Raw genomic sequence first — 15,923 nt, 5'->3', positions numbered from 1 at the left:
CTCTGCTGACGCTGTCAAGTGTTTTGTCGCTTGTCAACGATTTCTCGCCAAACTTCCGCAAAAGCCAAAAAATGCTTGCCAAATCGGTTTGAAACCATGTACATGTATGGTGCATGTGTGTGTGTGCTTGTGTTTGTGTTTGGCAATTGCAATTTTGGGATATTTATTGCAAAATGCAGTGACTGTAAAAAAATCCCCATGAAAGAGTGAAAGATACATAGCACATGTAGAGAGGTTACCCATTTCATAGCAGACTCCTCTAATTGGGCACTTTGTAGCCCAACGGGGTAAGGGGCTGTGGGGAGGGTACTGTGATCCTGGCAAAATGTTACATGTTATTAAATTAAGGCCAGACGTAGAGCGCTTTGCATACGAAAAGTGACAGTAAGTGCACCAGTTTTACCCTCCCCTCCCATTTCCCACCACAGAGCACAGAATGTTAGTCAACCCCATGGACCAACCAGGGTGGAGAAGCAGGCAAAACAGAAGCGGGAACTGGTGCAAGAGCTGTGGCTTAAAAGCCTTGTCATGTTTGCTTAACATTCATTTTTTACCCCCACCGAAGACCGTTTAATTGTGTTAGTGAGCGTTTTATTATGGCACGGAGAGGAGTCCCCTGGACCATAACCACGACTCCTGCTCATGCTCCTGCTCATGCTCCTGCGCCTTCCCCTCACCATACTCAAACCATAGCCACAGTCCTGCAAATTGTCCCTGACATCTGTCCCGTGTAGGGAAATAAATTGAAAGCGTCGCGCGCGCGTTTGCATAGAGCCAAAGTGTTTTTCTGCAAAAATTTGTCAAACAAAAAAATTAATAAAAAGATTTAATGAGTCATTTGTGTAATGCCCGCAGGCAGATGATGAAAATTTCCCGTAGAAACAACAAAACAACAACTTTTGTACAAGCATTTCACAGTTCCTGTTCCTGTTCCTGTGGCTCCAGCCTGTCGTGGCACTTCAAAGAGAACCCCTCCAATTCCCCTTTTTCCCTGGAGTGGATTTCAATTTGAACTTTGGGGAAAATGCCTTGCGGGCTATGGCACATGGTATGATAATTATTATGGATTTTGTCTTATAATTATGCATAGTGGGATAAAGAGGGTCTCAGACCTAAGATCTAAGATCCAACTGTATCCTGGGCTTGGCTCCAAAACAAGAGTGCACTCTCTCGCTCTCCCTCTCTCAGTAGCTCTGTGGGAAAACTTTTCAGTCATGTCCTGGCAGCAAATATAGCAAATAAACAGAAATAAAGAGCAGGAATACAGTTCAAGAGGAGTAAGTGAGGAGACCCATCCAGACAGTTTGATGGAAATTGTTGGGCAAGAAGCTCAGGCAACAACAATAGAACAGAACATACAAAATACTTTTGGGAATCAACACCAGAGCAAACAACACTCGCACACACATGAGGAGATACTGTATCTGTATGTCTATTCGGTTGAGAGACAGCAACGTTAGAGGAGACGGAGACACATACAACATGGGGCGGCAGAAGCATTAGAAGATACTCCAGGAGGCTGAGATAGATGTGCGGATGCAGAGCATTGCAGAATTAGAGTAGCGCAAAAAGCGAAAAGAGAGCTGGGCAAAAGGCAAATGAGCCAGAGACACGTACACGGGGAAGCTGGAGGTTGCCCAGAGGAGATACACACAGTTACTTAGCACGTCAATTGCATGTGGCATGTGGCATGTGGATATACACTCCCAAGTGGCAATTCCAATTTCAACTCCAACTTCAACTGAAAAACTTGAAAACTGAAGCTGAAATCGTTCAAATTATATGAAGGATGCATGCATGTACATACAAATGTACTTCCGTAGGATGCATTGGGGCATGGCGAAGAAGAGCTTCTGTTAAACGTAAACGTCAAGTGGCCAATAGTCCAGCGCAGAGTGCCCTTCTTCATCTCTGCGTGCCCTCGTCACTGCTTCGTTACGTTTTCAACAGCAACAGCAAGTTCTCTGCACTTTTTGTTGTCCCAGCAAACTGTGTGACTGTAAATCAGGTGACTGTAAATTGATAACACTTAACATGCAACCCAACCCCCATCTACTGCTTATTTGCACTTGACTATCGAGAGCAAGCAGTTCGTTTCCCCGTTTTGCACTCGATTCTCCTGCTATCAAGCAGTAAAGTCGGATTAAGCAAACAGTCGACAATGCAGTGAATATATATTTCCATTAATACTTTTTCTTATTTCTGCTGTTTTCAATCAGTTTATACCCGTATGTTGTGCAGTTGCAAATGCAGTACCCTTTCATGCTAATTCTGCTTAATATCTCCTGTTGAAATGCAATAAACTGCTTGTTGTTTTTTTCATCATTAGTCTGCTCTCCACCCACATCGAACCAATTTTAATGCGCTTAATTTTTAACAAATATTCAGAAACCTGGTCTTCCTACAACTCTCGGTTGCAACTTAGTAAGCCTACTTACTTAATGATGGGCAACAAAGGGAGCAATCCATTGTTTGTACAATGGAACAATCAGACAGAAGTAACAATAACAGTCGCTGCTGCTGCTGCTGCTGCTCCTCCTCCTTCTTTCGTGCCACTGCTGCTCCTGCGTCTGCGACTTTCGATTCAAGGCGGAGGAATCTGTGTTTGCACTTCGTATTTGTGTTTGTGCAATTAATAATGCCCTGAAAGTCTGAAAGGAATAGAGCCGCTACTCCACCGAAAACAAAGTCGTTTCATAATTTTCAGACTTTCGCCTCTTCTGCTAATGAGAGGAATGGGGCATGGCCATGGCATCGGAATGGAATAGGAAATGGCGGAAGATGGCATGGGCATGGGCATTGGCATTGGCAGCACAGACAATGGTCAATGGTTATCCTTTCAAGAGCATCTCAAATATGCAAATATCTCAAAACTAAATTTAACTCTCGAGAAATGTTTAACTTTTGCTGAAATCTGACATAATGAAAGGGGAATTACATAAATGAAGAGTGAGAGAGAGAGAGAGAGAGAGAGAGAGCTGGAAGACAGAATACAGCACAATCAATTAGGGGCACAGTGGCCAGTGGCCATGCATGCCCCCCATAGTATGATTTGGAAAATGTAATAAACTTGAGTATGCATGCTGCAATATATATATTTGCATAAATGCAACCATACAACATGCAACATCAGCAGCAGCAGCTCAACGGCAGCATGGCAGCATAGCAGCAGGAACCATGCCACAATGACATAACGGAAACAGGAAATGCAAATGTCTCGCAAGAGCGGAAATCTATTTCAATAAACTTGCGACACTGATAAATTATTAAATCTGACATTTTCCAGTAGTTGCCGTTGCCATTTCCCTTGATGTTGCATGCTGCACGATGTATGCTGTATGCTGTATGCTGCATGCTGCAGTTGAAGCTTTTGCAAAATTCAATTATCCCAACTGTTGACAAGGAGGCCAGGGCTCCTGTTTCGGTTGCTGCTCCAGAGAATTCCTCAAATCCGTGACAAACAAGAGGCAATCAACGGAATAAACCCATCCATCTATAGATACATCTCTGCCACACATAACAGAACTGTGGGCCTCAGCATGTTGCAACCTTTCGACGTGCAACGTTCTACGTGCAACTGTGGGCCTCATCGACAGGCCTCAGCTTTTCTGATGTCGAGACTTTGACAGTTGGAATTAAAAAATTCTTCTTCGTTTCCCTGATTTATGCCTTCGGTGCGTAGAACAAGGACCAACAGAGCAGCACCAGCACCAGGACACCCCAAAAGCGAATTCCTCTCCTCTCTGAAAAACCTATGTGTCTGTTATTCGTTGTGGGTTTCGGTTCTGTTTCTGATGTTAACAAAGAGAAGGCGTCGAGTAGGGGGCACAGAGGCAGAGGCAGAGAATGTTGAATGTTGCGAGCAGCAAGAGAAAACGTTGCACAGGCCAAAGTTTTTAGTCCAGGTTTTTGCTCTGATGACATGCGGCTTTCTCTGCGGTTTCTGGACCCAGCAGAACTGAAAGCTTTGCTGTGGTCGCCGCCGTAGCTAAATGATAAAATTAATCGTATTTTTTTTTCTGTTCTGCTCTACGTTTACCTGGCACTCTAATAATTAACAGGGTAAGGAGGCCTATCCAGACACACTAATTATGGAAAATTATTCACAGATAAATAGACTATGTTCACTGTATTTTTGCTACCAATATTCAAATTAAATTTCCATCTGTTTTGCCTCTAATTTTGTATTAATATTTTGTTAGTTTTTAAAGGTACTCACATAGTCGAGCACACAATTGAGCACTCTTATTGTGGATACATTTTCGCACTGCCCAAGCTGCTAGTGACATTGCTGTGTGTGTTTGTGGCAAAGGATTCAGTGGGTGTGTTTAACACTTTAAAGCTTTTAAATTTTTGGGCGGCCGCTGCACTAGTCTGCTTCTAGTCTGTTGCATGCATTCAAAAGGTTTCTGCTGTGAACGATTTCGCGTTCGTGTTCCGCTTTGTTTCTTCAAAATTGCAAATGCAACGAATTTTACACCGTCTGCTGCATTCGCATTTGCATTTTCAGAGTCGCAGTAGTCGCCGGTCGGTCCCATTGAGTGACACAATATAAATCCGAAAGTAGTTGGTATTCCCCTCGAAAATGCTTTTTTAATTATGCTCCGCACACAGATGGAGGCTAGACAGAGAGTTGGGTGGGGAAGAAGAGCAGGGAAGAGCGGAGGAAAAGAGTCAACTGTACTCAAGTTTTGTTTGCAGACGAGTTAGACGTTTGATGCTCTGCCAACCCCGACCCGACAACAACGACGAGGACGACGACTTCCTGACTAGTCGGATGTCTGTCCTCCGGACTCTCTCCCTCTCTCTCTCTCCTGCCCCCCCATTATTTTTCTGGCTAGACAAGATTTGCTTATCTACGGCATACAGCTGTGTGTGTGTGTGTGTGTGTGTTTTGTTGGCGTTTTTCTTGTGACTTTTGTTGTTATCGCATTGTTTCTTAAGCTGGTTGCTGTGACAGGCGTCGCGACGCCACACCACACCAAAAATCTCTGTCATTCATGCATGAGGCCGATCTTCAAGATTCACTGCATACTTGATGTGTACTCGCACTAATGTATTGACTTTGAGGATCGTCAAGGGCTCTGCTTTAACTACAGTTTCGTTTCCTATTCAATACTTAACCCCACACTGGCACACGCATCTAGTATGCAATGCAAATACATGCAATTATTACACTGCTTTTGTGGTTTTTGCGAGAGCTTGTCATTATGCAAAATATGTTGCATTATTTATGGCATAAACACAGGCGCTAACGTTGCATGTCAGGCAAAAGTTGTATTTGGAACATAAATGCAAACAAAACAATGGAGCAAGGAGCAAAGGAGCACAGGAGCACAGGAACAACAATGTGCAACACACAATTGGTGCCGCACTTAAAATTAATTGAACTTGAAACAAGTGGAGTCGCCGCCGCTGCCACAGGCCCCAAACTCATGAGAAATTCTGTGGTCGAGAGCCAAGAGGGCAAAAACTTTTAGCCACACAACACACGCTCACACGAACAACACACACACACACCTATACACACTATTTTTGTTGCACTTGTAGAAAAGCTTTCATTAGTACTGGCCGGCCAAGTTTTCGGTCCTAGATTGTATGCCCTACCCTACCAGAGTATATTATGCACTTAAGCAGATTTTTGGAACATAGAGAAGGAGATTTATCATGACTCTATATATGTATATGTGTCTCCAAGGGTATCAAATCCTTCGACTCCTGAGACCTGAGGCTGTCCATCTAGTTCGGTGCTATGTTGCCTGGGCGACAGTTTACTTACATTTATTTCTTCTTTTTTTTTTTTTGTTGGTCAAGTTTCAACGGCAAACTTAATATTTAGTGCCATTTGCTTGCACTGACAGTTTCCAGAAGTCAAATCCCTCTTGTTGTTGGTCAGTAGCACTGGTTCTTGCCATTCGCTTGGCTTTCCTGTCCCTGCGAACCAGTTGGGTGGTGGTGGCAGAAGAAAAGTGCATTGAAATCTTTGTGGAAGTAACTTGAGCAAGCCAACTTGCACATAACAAAAGCGAACCAACACAACAACAGGCTAACAGGCCAAAGAACAGGACAACAAATGGTTTTTATCGCTTTTTGCCTTCTGCCCCCCCCCCTACTGTGCTATAGCTGTAGTTGTAGTTGTTGTTTGTGCTGGTTATTTGTCCAACTTTTTCTATATAATGCATGGAAAGTTGTTTGGTTGTTTGGCTGTTGGCCGACTGCTGGCTGCTGACAGGGCCAAAAGGACAATAACAACAATGTTTGCGGTTAAACAAGTTTTCATGTTTTATTTGGCATAATGAAAATGCTATTTAAGGACTCTTTTCTGGATTTTCCCACGCTTTACGACACTCTCTCTCTCTCTCTCTCTCACTTTTGTCGTCAAGGTATATAAAATGAAGGGTTTGACAGTTTGTGCTGCACTTACTAAAGTCTATAGCGCTCTCTTAGACTTCCTTGCCTGATATTTAACATACTATTTTTTGTTTCCTCTCTCTCAGAAAGCTTAAAGTATTAAAAAACCATTCCCAATTATGCTCCGAGATGTAGCGGTGTGGAAGGGCGAAAGTCGGAGGGCAAGAAAAACTAAACACAACTAACAACATTGTCTGTCGTTACAAGGGGGCTGCCATTTTATATTCGTGGTTGTGTGTGTGTGTTGTGCCATTGTTTGTGTACGTGTCAAAGCATACGCGTTGTGCAAAGTGCGCTAAATTAAGCTGTCATTAAGGACTTAATTAAAGTCCTTTGTTGAAAGTTGACATTGTGTGAAAGAAACGTTTTCGAAAACAAACGACAATGACAACGTTGCTGTTGCTGCTGCTGCTGATGCTGCACTTGAAAGGCTCTACCACCCAAAAAAAAAGGAAACGAAAACATCAAAGCATCTACAAAAGCAGAAACAACAATAACAACGAGATCATGTGGGCGAGTGAATGTGTGCGAGAGTGGGCGGCAAGGTTTTCTTTTTTGGCAAGGTAAGGCAGTCCGACTGACACGCAGCAAGGTTTCAAAGCACCCACAACAACAATAAAAACTATTGCCTATTGCCGTGTGACACAAACAGATCAAGGAATAGAGGGTGGCAAAACCCTTAATGCGTTACCTTCCATTTAATATACCTTGGAAGGCGAACATTCGGCAAAGTCGAAGCGTGTGTCTGTGTGTGTGCTCAACATGTGTCAAAATTTTCAACAGTATCATGGAACGAGAAACAAACACGCTGCAAGTGCTTGGATTCTGTAGAGTGCGGGTGTCGAGGGGGGGCTACTGTGAAAACTCATTAGCAGACAAACACAGTAAGAGAAAGGGAGAGAGAGAGAGAGAGAGAGGAGGCTAGAGGCAGACAACAGACAGTGGCATGAAGAGACGAAACACAGGTTTCGCACACAAGATCCCGACCTGCCTGTCCGCCACACCCCCTTCACCGACAACCATTGACAATTGCAAATATCCCGACTGTGTGTGAGAGCGGGGCAGAGAGGTTCAAAGACACGAAAGAAGAGAGGCACATTTCGAATGGAAACATAACCAACTTGCTTTTTAATTAAATATTTTGGTATTCTATTCTGCCACAAGCGCAGACAAGACACGGAAACAGACGACGTTGTCAGTGTCTGCAACAAACAACACCCAAGTCCCAAGTGCACCCAGAGACAGTCAAACTGGGTTTAATTGCCGCCCTGGGGAACGAATCTCTTGTCTGTCTGTGCACTTACCTGTGATGTGAGCCTTGCTTAGCTAAGCAAATGTTTAGCTATTTCCAAAATTGTCCACAACAAAAGCCGTCGGCGGGCCGAAATTAATCAAAATCACATTTTCTGCACGAGTTTGCGGTAAAATTGAAAACAACGACGCCACCAGATAACTAACGGGTTTTGCACTCACAATCAACCGATAAATTCATTCGATCGCCTCTTGAACGCGTTAGTGTTTTATATTTCGCCCTAGCGCATTTCTCACGGCTGCGTTTTGGATAACACTGATCGCGCTTAACATGAATGCGTTGGCTCGCTGGAATGTGATACAAACGAAGCAACAAACCGCTGTTAAAGTGCTGGTTTACCGCGTCGTCTTCTTTTGTTTTATTTCCGCTGTTTTTTTGTTACATTGAAATCGAATTCTCGTGCACGGTACTTTGTTTGTTAATAAAAATTCAAGTGTTCTCAATGGCTTGGGGTGGGTGTGCATTTGTGTGTTCAATATTCAATTCAAATATCTGCAAAAGAAACTCTAAGTGTGTATCTCTGGCATTTTTGGTGCCATTTAACATTGCGTTACACATGAATAGATAGGCGATGGTACTTCTCTGTGTATGTGTGCGTGCGAGTGCAAGTGAATGCAAATCTGACCTGCACTGAGTCTCTACCCTCTCGCAGAGCAATGCGTGGAGCAATATTTGCAGATTAATCATTAATTAAACAAAGTTTGTGCAGAACAAAGTGGAACAATGCTTTTATTGCCATTTTATTATTAAACCATTGTCTCGGCGTGGCTCTTGTTTACCGTTTCGCTCTGGTGTTTCTTGTATCGCTCGCCCGCTCCCACATATGGTAAAAGAAGCGCGAGTTAAAGAATTCTCTCTCGTTTTTTCTGTTGGGAGTTTTCTTTCTCCTTTTCTCCTGCGTGGGCATAAACCTGTTTCTGTTGCTGTTTCGCTTGAGCCTCATCGAACATATTCGATCAATTGTCGAATCGAATTGAAAATTGAATACACACACACGCCGCGCGACAAACTGTAAAAATGCATTACTTTGCATGTGTGAGAGTGCAATGTATACATAATTAATCCAAACGAAATTCGTACCCTATCATCCGCCCACAGCCCCCCGGGAAGCATGGCAACCAGAAATTCGTTTTAAAATCCATTTGCGATCCCCGCGCTATTGCTGCCCGCAACGGCAGTGAAACCAATTCAATCGAAATTGCCGCAAAAGTGTGTAAAAATAATACAACCTAAGTGCGTTAACAGTTATTCGCATAAAAACGAGAGTCGCTTTTTTCGGCTGCTCTTCCGTGCACTAACGGTAAAATCAACAAGCAGTGTCAGCCCTTGCTCTCCCGCTCTCACCACCCAATAATCCCCAATTGAGGTTTTCTGTGGAGGGAGCCAAGCCATGCTGCCACTCCTTCTTCTGACCCCACTGCTGGCGGCACTACTGACCAGCAGTGTGAGCGAGACGGCCGCCGACTACGAGAACACCTGGAATTTCTACTACGAGCGTCCCTGCTGCGCCGGCAATGATCAGCCCAACGGCCATGGAAAGCACAACAGAGGTAAAAATCCGAACCCCATTTCAATGCCATTTCGAATGTCGCACCAAAGTACAGATATACCCATCACCTGATTCTCAATAGAAGAGAATAAAGCACGGTTTTATTAGATTATCTTTAAGAATAAATGAGGTAGAACTGCGTCTAGGAGTTACAAACATCATGCCAAAGCCTATAGGCTATAGGTACTGCGGGTACTGTGGGTATTGTGGGAGGGGCCGTAAAAAAAGATGATACCGAAACCATCAAAAAATAAAGCATTCAATTCATGTACAGATATGGCGTTTTTTTCTGAACAGCGACAAATATTATTTTTCAATTTCTGTGGCAAAAACAATTTGTAATTTATTTGCCATAATATTCTCTCGCCTGTTCTTTGTATTTTTGTTATTTATTGTATTTCTCTTTGATTCGATTCGAATACGAATGCAACTACTGCTTTTTTGTCCCTTTTGTTGTTGGCTTGCAGCCGTATTACTCATAATTTGCATATTAATGCATTCGATGTTGAATATTATTCGAATGGTTGTAAAATTGCGTGTGGTGGCTATTGATATGCATATTTCCCATTTAAACAAATACCAATAATGTAATCATATTTTAAGCACATATGCATCCCCATAATCCCGCACAGATAAGTCCCTGAATGATATATGATAGACTCCTTAATGCTCTCACCCAAATGAATATTAATACATAATTTTAAAGTCAAAATTTGCCAGCCTAGCCACCACAAGCTTTGGTCTTCTCTGGATTGATGCTTGACCAGTTTATTGAGTCATTAAGTCATTAAATTTATTCAAATTTTAGCCATGAGAAATCTGAAGCTGTTCTCTTGTCTTCTGTCTATTGTTTTTTTGGTATTTTCTTGTGGCATGTTCTGAGGGTGAAACATGTTTGGTTTGCTTAATAATCTTTTGGCCAAAAATAATTCATCATTTTGACGTTTTTTGATTGAAAAGTTCTACCCAGAGTTCAATGAATTCCGCATAAAACAAAAGAATCATGAAATATGGGGAAAAGGCTTAAAGAGGGGCAGGAAGATGGCGAAACATAGACATTTCTAGACATCATCGTTCTCTTTTTTTGGGGCTGTGAATCAACAAAACTGATAGAGAACATATCGTATGGGAAGCTCCACCGAGTGGTTTTCTTTGTAGTAGAGCTAAAGGGAGCAGGGATCAGTCATTATGCAGGCAGTAAAAAATAAAGGCCATTTTACTTTGTGCCTCCTTCATTGAGTCCAACCTCTTTGCTGTAGTGTGCAGCACTGCGTATCATGCGAGACCAGGCGAGCTTGGAAACTGAGCCACCCAAATCATGTCAGCGACACTTTTCAAAATTAAAAGTTTCTCGCGAAATTGATTTTCACTACAATGGCGAGTCCACACCTCTCATAGCTTAACGATGATGAGGTGTGAGACTTTGTGCCGTCTGTCCAGTGTGAGTCCAGTATGAGAGAGAAAGAGAAAAATTGAAACAGAGAACACCCGCCCATAGATCGTGTAGTACAGTTTTAATGAAATTTTGCCGTTAAGAGTGATACCTTGCGCATACAAGAAAAAAGAATCCCAACATTGTGGGGAAAGGCTTAAAGGGCGGACAGAAGATAGAGAGAGATAAAATGTTGTATAAAATATTTAAATCCCATTTTGTGTGGCAAGCAAGTCCTTGTGTTGTGCTGCATGAACATCGGACCATAGACCCGTAAACATTTTCTAATAGTTCACGTTTCAGAATGCTGGTCAGGAATGGGTACTCCCTCCTGCCCCTGCCTCTCGATTGCTGCTGTTCCTTCTGGAGGCAGTGTATAAGTGCAGCATAAAACTTCACGTGCCGACAACAACTTTGGTCCTTGGCCGCATGTTGCACTGTAAACTCAATAGCTAAGCACTTGCCCCAAAGGAAACGTGAGGCGATTAGAGAAGCGTTCAAACTGTTGTTTTGCGCATACTTTTCAAGAATACCATAGCAAGGGTGTGCGTGTGTGTTTGTGTGTGTGTATAGGAGGAATAAGGATCGATTGGAATGTGTTGGAGAGGGACCAGCATAGTGCAAATTAAAGCAAAGGACTGCACCAGATGCACTTACTTCCCCATGTCCCCCTGAAGCGATGATCCTCAAGCAACTATAAATTAAATGCCAGCCAAAACCACAAAACACGCACACACACAACAACAACAAAAATATACTCTAAAATGTCAACCATAAATTCCCCAGTAGATTTGGTAAATTTATATTTTGTTTATCCACCGAAAAGAAATGTGCATGAAAAAAAGCGTTTGTTTTATTGATTTAAAATAAATTAATTGCATTTCCTCGTTTGGGGAATGAATACGAAATTTATGTCTCTCTTTGGTGCAGCGGTTAGAAAGAGGGAAAGGTATTGGGCTCCCTCTCTCGCTCTCTCTCTCTCTCCCACCACTTCATTTGTTGAGTCAGCGGTTTGACAGATGTTTTTTTTTGCGGCCACTCCTCTTCCCACTCTTTCGCTCTGTTCTATTTTTATATGGCATTGTCTGTGTCTGCTTCTTCTCTCGTTCTTCTGTTCCGATGTGATTCCCACTTCTTTTCTGATTGTTATCTCGTTTTTTCATCTCCTTTCTTTGCCTGCCTGCTGGTTGAATGATGTGTGAATGACTTCATTATGAGGGACAGTCCAAGAATTGACTCGGCCGATCGGCAGGTAGACAAAACAAGGATGATGTACAAATGCTTGTCTAACTGTAGTTCCTACAGGAACGTAAAAGAGAATCGGAACGAACGGAATACAGTTTTAGATGAACTGACGCCGAAATGGTTTAACATTAACTCTAAAATCACTTCTATTAAAGGTTAAATTAACTAAAAAATTTAGTAAATTATGAGTTAGGAGTAATGAGTTTTCAATGCTTATAAAACTAAATAGTTTCAGATTCTTCGATGACCTTTTGTTGTCCTCGTAAACTGTATTATGGTTCCGCTGATGACGAAACTTGAAATACTTAAAGTTTTAAATAAACCGTACTGCAATACAGTTGAAAATGGATTGCTGTCGATGTTGTCTGTGCAAAAAAAAACTGTAATATTGTGTGTGCTAAATCCGAAAACTGTACAGTTTGGTCTTCCTTAAAGCGATTTCTGTGACTATTTCGCTATATAAATTTAAATTTTTCGATAATGCAATCAGAGAATGGAAAACTATTGTCCGAACTGTAAAGTAGTTGACAGGCTTTCGAGTAAAAGTATTTTTTTAAGCACAGTCCAACCGCGTGTTCTGTCATTTGTTGTGCATGTCAAACTGTCGCAGTCTCGCACTGGACGACTGACCCACAAGCGAAATGAGAAAAGCGATAATTGAAATGGCGTATTCGGTGGCCAATCGCTTCCTCTCCAATCACTTCCATTACGGACTTTTCATCATCATGCAGCCCATGTCAAAGGCTGTTTCACAGTTTGTGTGCCACAGATTCACTCCTGCATTAAGCCCCACCCGTTTGCTGTTATGTAGAATCATCGTCCTGGTCCTGGAATTTTCCCTGCTTTTAATTCTGTCCCTTGAGGGCCCTGGAAACTGTGAAAACTGTGCCTGGAGGCCCACCCAAATCATGTTAGCGCAGCTCTTATCACAATGGAAACGAAATTGAATTTCAATGCAATGCCATGGCCTGTCGACACCTCTCCATGGATGGGGGTGTGGCTTAATAACGCTGCTGTGTCAGTGGCACAGAGAGATAGAGCGTGAGAGAACACAAGTGCCAGGTGCCAGGTGGCAGGTGGCAACATCATTAAAAGTATGTTTAAACTTTAAAGAGTCGACTCTCTTTCCAAGTTTTAGTTGAGCATCAAACGGAAAGAAAATCACGTTCCACATCGGACTTTTCCCCCCTCAAAGCAGCATGCAACTTTTGCCCGACTTTGTCCACTACTTGCCGCCGCAATCTCCTATCCGAATGTTGCAACAAGAACACTTGCAAATACAAGTTATATAACATTCGATTCGATAAGAACCCGGAGTCCCGGGGTTGCTCCTCCGTTTTTCTGCTGATTAACGAAGAGGAAGTCCAACTTATCGCTTGATTCTGAATGTTGGGGTAGGGGGAGGAAGCTCTAGAGGAAACCGATAGAAAGAGAGAGGAGGGAGGGAGAGAGAGAGATTGCAAAAGCAATTAACAGGCAACAACTGCCTGTGTGTTTGTGGGTGTGACAGAATGCAATCAATCAACTGTAAATGCATTTATGCCACAGATTTTGTCATTTTGCGTCTAATTCAATCACCATCCAAAATTGACACAAACAAACGCAACTAATGTTAATTTCCATTTATGCCATCCATTTTAAGGTGAAATTGAATTAAGTTTTCGTGCAAGCTTGTGTCTGCCACAGTCTTTGCGTTGATGTGTGTGTGTGTGTCCGTAATTGACTTAAGTCTTAACTTAATTCTAAAGACCATAATTTGCATACTCCTTATGCTAACATCCGACGCTTAACTACACAATTTTGCACAGCCACACACTTGCATTTCAATGTGTTGTAACAGTTGCAAAACAGTGGCCACAGAATGTTTAACCTGCCACAAACATGGCTACCAAACGGAACTACCCTTTAGCTTTCGGGTAACGAATATTTTTGTGTACCCTTTAGATCACACGGGTGGGCACAAGCAAGACCCAAGAATAATATACAAAAAGTAAATACATGTCGTGTGCATGACGATGTCATTTGTCACTGCTTCTCAATCGATTTCTCCGTCTTACTGCTTCTATGGGAAATATACACATAGCCATGTTTACCATGTGGTGCAGGTATCTTTTATTAAAGTATCTTTAAAACATAAAAGAAACCATAGTTCTATGGGGCCACGACTTTTTTTGGGGTATTAAAATGGGAGCTACTATTGCAACCGTTTATGCCGCACCACTCCTCACACATGAAGGAGATCATCAAATGGAGCTGCACTAAAACCCACTCTGCAGCACTCTGCACCGCCAATGCACACACACAAACACGCACACACACACACACACCCTCTCGAAACACTCAAAAGTGAAACATTTACCGCATCCGCATTTTGTTTGGGGCACTGTCCAGGGGCATGCTCCACCTCTTGCTGCTGTTTTTGGTCCTCTCGTGTCCTGTCTAGTGCTGTTTTGACTGCTCTTTTGATGCTTTTTTACGAGTGCAGTGCGCTGCTCGTGCCGTGTTATTTTAGTTCCTTTTTTTGTATCATTTTTAGCATTTTGCAACACAAAATGAACTCTTGCCACAGCCACTGCCACAGAGCCATGCCACTACTGCTGCTGCTGCGGCTTCTGCTGCTGCTGCAATAAAGTGAACTAAATTGAGTTGAAAATATTTTGCAACACCAACTGGAGGCTCCTCCGCTTCGCACTGCAGTGAAAATTAAAGCAAAAGCCAAAGCCTGGGGGGCAGTCAGAGTACAGTGAGGACAATAAGTATATTTACCATGCATATGCGCTTCAATTAAATACACACATACGCAGAGAATCGGAAGGAGACTACCACCGACCCCCACCCCTCGAGTGGGGGTGAATTGTTGTGTTGTGCAAATGAAATGGTATCCACTTTTGGGTGAGCTTTTGCCTCTTCCATGGTGGGACAGAGAAGCTTGGGGCACAGGTGTAGACGTCTAGACGTACAGGCTTTTGGAGTGCTTAGATGGTGTTGCACGTTGTGTGCTGTCTGTGAGGAAAGGGGCAAAGAACGGAAAACCACAAGTTCTTATAATTAGCAAGAAGGGAAATTCCAAAGCAAAAGCAGGGAAATTGTTGGGAATATACAGTAAAGCCACAGCAGGAGCCTACACTTGATTTATTTCCCAAAAACACAAATATTTAACAGAGAAGTGCAGTGGCAACATTTGCGTATAATTCAAGAGATTTATCTGCGCATCATTGGAAAAATTAAGTGCAAAAAATTAATACTTGCAGAAGTTCTTGGAAAGCTATGTAGATATTTTCTGATATTGAAATAAATGTATTCCTTTTATATTTGCTTTCTACGACACTCTGCTTAAAATGATAATTAAGAGAAGGAAATTTAAAGGTTTATTGCCAACGCTACCGCCTACTCAGTTGATGCCTGGCCTCATTTGATGCCACATTTACATACCTTATAGCTCTCCTTAAATCATGAATTTCCTCATTTGATGCCACACATATGTATGTATGTATGTATGTATGTATGAGATGTACGAATGTAAATGTAGCGGTAAACGGGACGCAACCCTTGAGATGCTGTCATCATTTGGGGTCCAAGTTTATGGTGACATTTCAAAGGTGAATAATGTCAGGCCAGGACCAGGGCCAGGGCTCTGTACCTGCAACTGACAGGGTGTCCTGGCGCACATCTGTGCATGTGTGTGGCCCCGGAGGCACAGTCCACCCAATGGTATGAGTGGGTGGCAGGACATTAAATTTACAATATGTTCATTGCAATTCGGCGTAAGCCGCTCCCCGCTGCAGCCTCACCGTCTCTCCATTTGATTTGATAATAACGGGATTTTTTTCTTTTTGAGAAAATGTCATTTTCTCTCCTGAAGAAATTGATTTAACGACATTTGCCCCCGCGGTTCTACTGACACGTGGGAGGCTGATGGCGGGTGGCAAGGAGACTGGAGGCTGCTCGTAAAACGCATATTTATGAAGAGCATA

At 42.7% G+C, this 15,923-nt stretch overlaps 1 protein-coding gene across 2 annotated transcripts in view; it reads left to right on the top strand.

Annotated features, from left to right (window-relative positions):
- Positions 1-15,923, top strand: part of LOC111073852 (semaphorin-2A) — a 35,379-nt gene that overhangs the window by 7,907 nt on the left and 11,549 nt on the right. The window contains exons 1-2 of one of the 2 annotated variants that reach the window (XM_041592957.1): positions 8,032-8,129; positions 8,822-9,273. The exons of the other annotated variant lie outside the window; for it this stretch is intronic. Of the exons in view, the coding sequence (XP_041448891.1) occupies positions 9,114-9,273 (160 nt within the window). The 5' untranslated portion in view covers positions 8,032-8,129; positions 8,822-9,113. Of the gene's footprint in view, positions 1-8,031; positions 8,130-8,821; positions 9,274-15,923 lie in introns of those variants that run through there. 2 annotated transcript variants of the gene reach the window in all.

The sequence above is a fragment of the Drosophila obscura genome, unplaced genomic scaffold (genome assembly GCF_018151105.1).
Source record: "Drosophila obscura isolate BZ-5 IFL unplaced genomic scaffold, ASM1815110v1 contig_186, whole genome shotgun sequence".
In the NCBI taxonomy this organism is placed as follows: Eukaryota; Metazoa; Arthropoda; class Insecta; order Diptera; family Drosophilidae; genus Drosophila; species Drosophila obscura.
This window is presented reverse-complemented; position numbering and strand designations above follow the sequence as displayed.